The following is an 11,149-nucleotide window of genomic DNA, read 5'->3' on the forward strand; positions in this document are numbered from 1 at the left end:
ATAAAGCGTTGGCTATAGGCTACAGTGTTCATTCGGTGAGTGAAAATTATGTAGCCTATCCGCTGCTAACAATGAACAGTTTGAACAAGATCTATTTTGACGATTGTAAAATCAATTTCTCCAAAATACAATCAAGGCTTCAGTTTCTTTTTCTTTATGCATAAACTGGGCTTATGGTTGTTTTTGTTTTTGCGGTATATGATTGGTGGTTTGACTACTGCAGTGCAGTGGTTATATCCGTATACGCGATCTCGATCGAGCTGGAAGAATATTATTGGTTCGCTCGTTTCTGGGCAACCAGCATGAGAAATTCTGCACAATTTACAAAGGAAATAGCAATTACCTACAACTATTTTTTTTTTGCTGCAGACTGTTAAGAAAATGTTCGATAAAGTACAAATAAATACAAATAAAAACATTAAAAAACAGTAGGCCTATTAAATGTAAATTGTTTTTAACAAAATCATTAAATTGCTTCCCTATTCCCGTTGCATTATATGATCCACTAAGACTTCTTAGATATTTAATAGGACCATAGTATGCATTGGCCAAATTTTTTTGAAAATATTAAATCGAGCGCTTTCATATTAGTTTACCTGTGTGTGTGTGTGTGTGTGTGTGTGTGTGTGTGTGTGTGTGTGTGTGTGTGTGTGTGTGTGTGTGTGTGTGTGTGTGTGTGTGTGTGTGTGTGTGTGTGTGTGTGTGTGTGTGTGTGTGTGTGTGTGTGTGTGTGTGTGAGTGTGCTATAATTATAAATTTGATATTAACTTTGGTGGATATCGATAAAAGTGGTGTATTGGCTACGGTTTACAAAATAGGCTATGTGCCAATTAAAATTAATCTAAGCCTCGCCAACATGTGGGATAACCTTGTATTAACAATATTTAGCTATTTTAGATTTTTAAGAAGAAGAAGCAGAAGAAAAAGAAGAAGAAGAAGAAGAAGAAGAAGAAGAAGAAGAAAGTATGTACATCCAACTGCAGTTATATAGCGTATTCTGCTGATTATTTTGTTTCAAGCTTCCTAAAGACGAATTGTAACCTATAGATTAGATCATAGGCTATTATTTAAAAAAATGATTAACATAGGCTAGCTATTTTAAACCTAGGCCAATCTTTCAATGAACACAGTTAAAGGGTCCATATCTCAACCACAGCATTAGAACGCTTCTTTTCTCATGATCAAATCACTTTATTTTAATAGCAATCTGTGGCAATTTCCACCACAGCTTTCAGAACGTTTCTGTGTGTGCCCCCTCTCATTTTCCAACGCTTTATTACGGATCTGTGTCCATCCATTCATAGCCTAATGGTTAACTCAAATAATGTAGGCTATTAGCCTACTTTATTATTTCAAAAGAATATGTTCAATATGTTCAGCTGGGTAGGTCTATTTTAAATAACCTTGCGAAATTAACAATCGACAAAATGCGCTGCTGTAAAGCTGAATTCATAAGCTGAAATAAAGTGGATGGACCAAAGGAAGCCATTTTATAACAGCAGCGAAAGCAGCTTTATCTCAGACGATGCAGCACGAGGAAATGGTTGATTACGTTTCATTGCTTTTCCGAAGCCCATCTTTGACATACATTTCACGGTTAACCAACCCCTGCCTAATTTTTGGATAGACAAATAGCCTACTAAGCAGTCTTGCCGTGAGAAAGAGACGTTTGCTGTCCGCCATGTTAGCGCTGAAAAAAAAGAAAGAAAAGAGTCTGGTTTTATACATCAGGCTGTTAAAAGCTGTACAAGCTCCATGATAGCAAGCGAAAGCTACCATGAAGCCTATCATAAATAATATTCTAATAGGCCTATTCTACCGATAAACGTTTGACGATGCAGGCTATTCTTGTCGTGGTAAGCGGCGGGGTAGGCTATGCACCGTCTTGCGCATAAAGAAAGTTGTCAATAGTCTGAAGGCTAGCATATTATTCTATTTAGGGGACATAACATATAAAGTATAAAGCCTATATATCTGTGACATCTCTAAAAACGACATTCATTCACATTCTGGAATGCCTTATGGGAGTTGTATAGCCTAAAGACTGAGCTACTGCCTAAATGCCTGTTAAATGTTAATTGTTGAAATGTCAGCGTTGTTTACCCCCCCCCCCCCCCCCCCCCCCTTCTTTTTCTGAGAGCCGCGGTAAACCCATTTATTATAATCCTTTTTGCGTTAGTCTGTCTTACCACTGTCCTCAAAATGTGAGCTGAATAGACTTACAGGAGCAAATGGGCTATTACACCTTACCGAGTTCAGGGAATTAGAGTGTCCGATCCGATTGTAAGAGGTGTTTTATTATTTTATTATCATTATTTTGATAACCTGAGGTTCTCGCCACATGTCTTAAGTAAAATGCCGTATAGGCTAATCATTCACTGGGCTCAACACCGTAAACCTTATCTGACCAAAAATGGAAAATGCATTCGAAGGCGCGATGAAAGTTTCCCTCTTGCTTTCCCTGGTCTGCTTTTAGTGTCTGATAGCTCAGGGGATTTATTTTTATGGGTGTTCAGAGGTATTATCCAGCATGAAAATAGATTTCAGTTTTCTTAGATATTCCTGTTTATGTTTCTTGTAGCAAGTTGGAACATGATCTTAAACAAAAATGAATCCAATTAAAAAATGATTGACAGCCCTAATGTTTTAAATCGGATGATTTAGCCTACCTGATCTCGATAATGTAGGCTAAGGTATAGGCTACAGTAGATAAGCTTAACGCACACTATAAAGTCATACTGAACTTTTTTCTGGAAAAGTTTTAAGTTAGGCCTCGAAGCTATAACGTAGCTTCGAAAAGCGATACAAAACTGCTGCCAGCACTCCAAAAGACGTGCCTAATAATGACATATGCTCTGTTGTACTAACTGTATGCGGAATTGCCATGTTTCTTTTTATTGAATCAATTAAATGTGACACTAGGCGAACCCCGTCAGCTAATAATAATAATAATTATAATTATTATAAAATGAAGTAAAAAACACAAGTTACACAACATGAGTTACTCCAAAACACATGACAGAAGTCTTAAGTGTCATTCACCTCCCTGCTCATCTGTGCTGTTCAGGGGTTGTGCAAAGTTCAGTCTGATATTGATATCTTATGCATTTACATGATAGTAATGATGCTTTGCTTGCTATCTCTCACATGGCCTATCTGTGAGCTGTCTCACATCAGTGCAAATGGAACTTCTCTTCATCATACACCTGCTTGCAGTACAAGCTAAGACTGAGATCTTACTCAAAAACATAAAATAAAACTTTTAATATGCTTAGACAAACCTCAATAACACATTTCAATTGACATTTTTTAAAACAAGGACTATAAAATACAGATCAGTAGAAAACGTTTCTCAGTATTACATGTGTAGTAAGTGCTCCTCTTTATATGTAAGCCTTCTGAAATAACGGCACTTCAAATAGCTTTGAGCTATGAAACAAGCTATTAACAGGAAAACCTGTTCAGTTTAGTTTTTATATCCCTAACATGGAATAGTTAAATGTGTGAATTTGAAACGTAATTAATTTTTTTGTAATGCAGTTTGAAACTATCAAAACTTTAGACTAGATTGTTTCAAAATATTCAGGCAAGTTTGAGGACCTGATGATTAAACATGCTTTACATTTTTTTTTTACAAATTCACAGTAAATAGTCAGTAGTCTTTATAGACTTTATATCCATCATATATTCCTAAACTTAACATACTCCTTGAATGTCACTGTGAGGCAGTTCGCTGTGACATCAGTGATTATTATATTCCCCAGAAAAGGTGTAAAGCTCGGAACAGATTGTTTCATTTCTATCTCTACTTGTCCAGGTGTGGACACCACTTCTTTTCCAGTTGCTATATAGTTTCCAATCTGAGAATTTGTAGAAATGTTTCTCTCTTCTCTCGACCTTACACAGCTGAGGTCTATGGGTTCATCTTGGTTGAAGTCCAGGATTTCAAAGTCATGTCCGCCAGAGTGCTTATGGTCATTGAAGTCTGTGGTGCCATTGCAAGAGTTAGATAAGTCAGTATTTGGAGCAATTATACTCTGAGAACTTAAGAACCTCTTAGCCTCCCCGCTACTACTGTCTGCCTCAGAGCAGCAACGCTTTTGAGGGAAGGTTGAGGGACCATTTTGGGTGGATTGGGTGCCTCTTTGATCATTCATCTCAAAAGGCAATGGAGTCAGACTGGTTTTGGTTGTCAGTTTCAAGGGTTGTTCATCAGATGCATGCTCTCCGGTGCTGCCAGGCTTCTTTGAGTTGTTTGGTTCAAACACTACTGAGCATGCTTTTTTAGCATTGTCCCCTTTACAAGATGATAGTCCATTGGAAAGCCTCAAACAGGCAGACTCAGCTTTACTGTCCTTTTTTATAACTTTCACAAGACTTTGCTTCTTTGTGTGCTTTATCTTCTCTGTACTCTCATCTGTTCCACAGGACTTACAGTCCTGTGCTTGCCCTTTTTTCTCAGCATCAGCCATTCCCTTCTTAATTTTAGCGGTCTGTGTGCCATTTTCCATGTACTTGCTCATGACAATGACAATGCGGCCGTTTTTATTCTTGTTCTTCACAATCTTCAGTTTGCTGCTTATTCCATTGGCAGGTGCTGTGTCCTCCTTTGCATTGTTTGCAGTCACATTTAAGTCATCTCTACCGTTTAGTTTAGAAAGGTTTTTCAACTCCATTGTAATATTCCTCACCTTACTGAGGCACCCAGAATCCTTATCTTGAACCCATTTCTGCTGTAGAGCTGGAGATAAATTCCATTCCTTGTCAGTCAACTCAGGAACTTTGGTCTCTCTGAGCCTCTGATACAGGGAGTCATACATTTTAGGGTTTGGTTGATAGTGGTGGTGTTTCTTGCTGTTGAGCTGGTAGTAGTGCTTCTTTTTCCCATTTGTTTGTGCATTTCCCTGCTTGTCTTTTGGGTTGGGCTGGTAGGGATGGTGCTTCTTACTGTTAAGTTGGTATTGTTGGCTTTGAACCAGGTCTGAAGTTGCTTTGGGTTGGTAATCCTCATCCTGAGACACACCCTGAAGGTCTGTAAGAACACTGGATCTTCGGGCAAATGATGGTACCTTGGAAATTAGACAAATTAACAATGAGCTTACGTATACAAGTATTGGCGTGACTTTCACAGAAGTTAATTGGGTACATTGTGTTCATGACATGATTGTAGGTAATATTACCTGCAGGAGAAGATGTTTTGGTTTTGGCCCTCGTTTGCGATAACCCATTAGATGCTCTTGTCTTTCCCTAAATAGGAAAGAGTTTTAAATTATACAAAGTCATAGAAAGAAACACATGATACAAATATATTTACCTTTTGATTTATTCAGACCATTGTCACATTATGGGGCATGTCAATCAATGACTGTTTTGTGTATTCTTTAAATATGCACTTAATTTGCCCACCAGTGGCATTACATAAATTGTGATAAATAAGCCTAAATAAAATAAAGAACATTCTGTGTTGCGTCAGAGGTGCTGTCACAGCTTGTTTACTAATTTGGTGGACAATCCCAGTTAGAAAGAAAGGGTTAAAAAAAAATCAAAATGACCAAATTCATGAATAAATGATTCTGTTCCATCAATATCAATAACACTTCTATTTGACAGGCTTTTCTGGCTTATATTATTTATTTGTTAGCTCAAACGTCAATGAGCTGCAGAGAAATAGGGCCATCAGCTATTTTCCCACCGACCTTCTATAAAACAATATTGCAAAAAAAATAATAATTAGACGACCTAGAACGATGTTATACTCAAGGGGCGCGTGCAATTACTCCAAACAGAATTCCTTGTCACGAGGGAGACCGCTAATGGTGCACGCACAGTCAAAGGGGATGAATACCCGACAAAAATGTGTGCGGAATTTCGAGGAGGCGTGAGTGCATGTGAAGCCACGAAAAACTGTCCATTTGTAATGCAAAATACAGTCAATTCGAGTGTGTGTACACCTCGGTTGTAAGCTTTAAGGTTTAGGGCATTTGGAGATGTCTAAAAGCGAAAACTGTCAGCCCCGGACGAAATGAATAACAGGCTACAATATTGAAACAGCGGCACGTTTGTTTGTGATAAATGGTTCCACAAGTATTGCAAGGCGTCTCAAGGATCACATTTGTGGCCACGTCTATATGTAAACATCCTTTAATGGTTGTGCTCTGACCGTGGAATTGGTGTACCGCGCAATTAAATTCAGTCACACATTTCAGTCATATATCATGGCGCGCCTGCGCACAAGTTCTCTCCCGCTCTTGTGCGCTCCCCCTTCTGTCACTGAGAGAGAAAGTGAAAAAGAATGAGCACGAGTGCAGCGGTAGTGAAAGCATCTTCCCTCCTTTCCCCCTTTCGGCTGTACAAGGTCAGAGCGTCAAGCCAAGGCTGCATCTATGTCTCACCTGTTTTGGAAAGCGACGAGAAGTCTCGGGTCCAGAATATTTTCCTCTGGCTCCCACGTGTTATATCTATAGAGAGAAGAAAGGAGGTGGAGAGCGAGAGCGAGGGAAGAGGGGGAGAGCAGAAGCATGAATATCACCAGCTCTCTCAACCGAACTATCTAACGTGGTGGCTGTCATCTGAACGACTAACAGGAGGCACTAAGGTCCTGTTGAACGATCCGATTCAAAAAATATTAAGTAAAAAATACTGTTAACTAGGCTATACCAGCTACATGGTAGTCAGTATAACATCGTTTTAAAATAGGCTATATACGATTATTTTGCATTAAAAGAATCCAATTTCTATAGAATTAAGCTTAAATACGAAACAATATTATTTACCATAAAATACATTATTTAATATTTACCCCCCTCTTTTCTCTCTTTTACACACACACGCACACACACACACACACACACACACACACACACACACACACACACACACACACACACACTGAAATAGCACAGCAAGCAAGTGACACCTTGAAGGGAAACTTACTTGGGAGACCAGCCTCTCCACTTGACTAGGTACTCAAACCTTCCCTGCAAATATCACAAAAAACAAAAGCAATTAGAAATTGATGTAAATATAATCAATAAAACATTAGCTTTCCGAGTTTCAGAAACAAATCCATAGGCTACTCTTGTGTTCTCGCTTTTAAAATACAAACATTACTCGCTCGTTTAATACGCTTACAACATGAACAGTGTTAAGAGAAAACTGCAGACCTTTCTAATGCGTTTCTTTTCGATGCTTTCCACCGCGAAGACGTGCTCACCCGCGGCGGGCAGCTCCATTTTCAGCGCGCGCTGTTATAGCCTACTTCTCAGTGCGCGCGCGATCGCTTCTCAAGTGAGACTCAGTTTTAACTCAAATGAGCTGTGCAACGTATTTCATGCAAATAGCTATGGGCTTGACGTCACACTCAGGAGGGGCGGTGTAGAGTATGGTAGAGGCTGGTCAGCCCTGTGCCGCGGGTTTACCGAACGAATGAAGAGTCGTTATAGCAGCCCTTCAGGTCTGGGGCGAGAATTCTTCCTTCATGACGTAAAGTAGGGAACAATCGTGGCAATTAAACCATTTTTAAATCAAGTTTGATTACATCACCATTTGTCATTTAGCAGTTTCGGTTGTCTGCCAGGCTAAATCATTATCAGCATCAGAAATATGTTTTATTTTATTTTGTATGTGATTAACCCTCCATTTTAAGTTTATATCAGTGCAGGGACAACTTTGAAGAAGATAATATTATAAACGAATACCTGGTCTCTTGGCCTATAGGCTAGGCTACTGAAGTGAGTTAGGCGAACAAATGCTTGTTTGGTTATGCTGAACAAACAACCAAAAATCACTGATGTTACCCTAAAACCTATAGCCTACATCGACACCATGACCATAAATTAGATTATAACATAATCATCTTTTGGTGTCCAAGGCTTGGCTTGACCAGGACGAGGACTTGACTAAATTTAATTTGGATACATTTGGTGCATTTTAAGTTTAAAACGTGATATTCTGTCTACTAAACATAGCTTAGCCTACGTGTAGGCCTATTCTAGCCTACTCATCCTGCACATTTTATTTTATGTTACGAGAACTGTCTTCGTTTAGGGGAAATTGCATTACGATATACAAATTATTTGTTTGTTTGGATACAAGTTGCCTATTAGGCTACTAAGATCAACAAAACGTAGTTGTTTATAGACTTATACAGCGCAGGTTAGAGTTTACTGCAAATATAGACAATATGTAGGTCACTGTGGTTGGTCTTCAAAGCCTCTAGCACTCAACTAGCTGATAGGCATTTTCATCTGACATCTGCCTTCGGACGGCCAACGGCTGCTGTAGGACCTGTGAAAAAAAAAACTGCAGTGGCAAACGAACGTGTGAAAACCCTGGGCAATACCATACTCATTCACTGCATGTGCCACAAAGGCTGTGCATACAATCTTAGGAGTGGAAAATAAATCTCCACACACACACACACACGCGCGCGCGCGCGCACACACACACACACACAGTCAGTCAGTCAGTCAGTCAGTCAGTCATACTCACTTAATAATGTGCACCCATACTCAAAATATGCACTGATACACTTGCACACATACACTTAATAATGTACGCAATCATACAAACATAATAATGTGACTTTGCGGCCACAAAACGGTACAAACCTTCAGAAAAATTCAGCATGATAAGGGTTAACTGCAGGCGGCAATTCTCAGCCTATTGCAGAGAGGCACGACTGCCTTTCCTTATAAGGCAATGACTGCTGAACAGCAGCGAAAATACTTGAATATATGCTATTAAATTAAACATTAATAGCTATAGCCTATGTATTCACTGACATTATGCAGTTAAAATTTACTTCTCAGATAGATAAAACGTTTATTTACTATTGAATTTGTGCTGGACGACGAATTGTGGCATTGCAAACATAGGTTAATCGCACGAACACATCTGTGTCATTTCACAGGAGATTCTGTAGTGTAAAATGAAGTTTAACCAACGCATTAGCTAATTTTAGCAATAGACAATCTTGAGTTAGCCTACTCGTTTAATTAAATACCAATAGTTTAACATTTTAAACCTGCTGATCATATGTGAGATGTTCATAGTAGGCTAATATCAATCATGTTAAATAAAGAGTTGGGTCAAGTCTTTCTCATACTGTGACTCAAGTAACATAGTTTAGGATGGGCTGCATTTAGCAAAATAAAATCCAATTAAGTGTTGCAAGTAACATCACCGCAAACCAAGAAGAACACAACTGTGGCTTCAGATTAAATTTCAGAACAACTGACATTTTCACTCTCTTCTGACTAGGCTATAGCCTATAAAAAAAATACTTTTAATAATCTGGAAAAACTGCGTAAGAATCTGTCCAACTACTGACAGGGGAAAGGGTCGTATTAGGTACTCAAGATAATTACCTCTCTGATTATCCTTCAATGCTGGTGCGCATGAAACTTTGAATGTAACGAAATATATTGTTCTATTCTGTTCCCTGTCAGCGCACAGTTTAGATGTCTGTCACGCTTAAAATGAGAACATTACACGTTGTTTAAAGACCTTGCAAAAAGAAGCAGAACCTCAAGGATTTGATCGAATGGGTGTTTTCAAGAATTAATTGTCACATCTTAAATCCATAACTATACTCGAGTTTGGCTGCTTGTTCTGTGGTTTTATGAAATGCATAACTGGAAATGCACCGCAGTCTTCGTCATCAACTCTTAGTCATTAAATATCATGCAAAGTCTTTAAAGAAATTGCCGGTGTTTGGCCAATTGCAACATGTTAATAAAGTCATCATCGTAGCCTATTTCAAAGCCAATTTAAAATTTCCGTCGTATGTTCTCGAAAATTATCTCTGGCACCCAGGGGTGCAATTTCGTTTGTGGGTAAAGCTGAGCTTCGCGTGCATCCATCGTTGTTTCGTTGATGCTGGTTTTGGAACCAAGAGTTGATGCTCTTGCAGCTTCATGAAACATCAAAACATGCCACGACTTTTTCATGATTTTTTTTTAACACTGCCTTGCTGAGCAAATATGTTAGACAACGCGAAAAGTCCCAAATCGGGAGACAATGTTTAGCAGTTTGTCCTGCATTTTCCTGTTTCTTGTTTTTTTTTTATTTATTTTTTTTACTGATATCTCATGAGAATAATGCCTAATATAATCAGGTGGTTTGAACTAAATTACACAATCCATTTCAGCCTATTTCACCCTTACTGTCACTCAGAATTCATTGACCATTACAATTCTATGTTATGGGTGTCAGGTAATTTCTCTTCTCAGAACATGACCACAGTTGTCAGAGGGACTTATACCTGCTTAGATATGCCTATTTTCTACACCCAGTAAAATTCACTAGCATGCTTCATTAAGCAAAGGGAAACAAGAAGATGATTTTGCACAACCAACAAACATATCTTTAAAAAATAAATACAAGTAGAGCATGTAATAAACAGCCTCCATCAGACTTAGTTTGAAATGATTTCCTTGGCTGTAACTCATTCGTCAACACTAATTATATTACACCTCAAGTTCAGCATTGAGTAGAGCATTGAACTTGAACAGATTCATCCAGCTTGGATGACTAATATCTGCCACAACAGTGCAAATGGAATGTTGATGACTTTAATAGAATGTTGATGAAAAAAAATAAAGATAGAGGTGTGGCAGTGGATGAAAGAATTACAACAGAAGTGTAGTGAGCAGATGTGTAACTGATAGAAGAACCTCTAAAACATTTGTTTGGAACTCATTTGCCTTGCTTACAGATACTTTTTGGGTAAACATTATACTTTTTGTAACTTTTTTTGGGGTTTCAACAATTTTAGGTTTAACAATCAGCCATGCAGGTTGGACACAATAAAAGCTGTGGGGAAAATTACAGTAGGCCTATAGAATATATTTTTTAATTCATTTGATATCACCATCAGCATTGTCAACCAATGTGTAATTCATGAATAATCGTTGAACATTCATTAGTACAATAAAAGTTTATAGTGTAGCCTACCTTCATAACCAATCCAACCAGTTTGTATACAGTTTGTATTAACACCTTTAAAGGTCCCATGACATGGGGTTATTTTATTATTTTATAATGTTTCCTGGTTTGCCCTTATAATGTTAGTATGTTTTTTAGATCAAAAATCAAAATCTAGTCATAATTTAGAAATAAAGGGCATTTTTCCTAGCCTGATTTTAGC

At 38.2% G+C, this 11,149-nt stretch overlaps 1 protein-coding gene across 1 annotated transcript; it reads right to left on the bottom strand.

Moving 5' to 3' along the window:
* Positions 1–2,869: 2,869 nt before the first annotated feature.
* Positions 2,870–7,312, bottom strand: LOC307006498 (E3 SUMO-protein ligase CBX4-like). The gene is made up of 5 exons (XM_079627548.1): positions 7,164–7,312; positions 6,934–6,977; positions 6,393–6,458; positions 5,181–5,247; positions 2,870–5,069 (listed from the first exon to the last, which is right to left on the bottom strand). Exons 1-5 carry the CDS (start codon positions 7,230–7,232, stop codon positions 3,681–3,683), a joined length of 1,635 nt encoding a protein of 544 aa, XP_079483674.1. The 5' UTR covers positions 7,233–7,312; the 3' UTR covers positions 2,870–3,680.
* Between the last annotated feature and the right edge of the window lie 3,837 nt (positions 7,313–11,149).

Source organism: Phoxinus phoxinus (assembly GCF_949152265.1).
Source record: "Phoxinus phoxinus genome assembly, chromosome: 11".
NCBI lineage: Eukaryota > Metazoa > Chordata > Actinopteri > Cypriniformes > Leuciscidae > Phoxinus > Phoxinus phoxinus.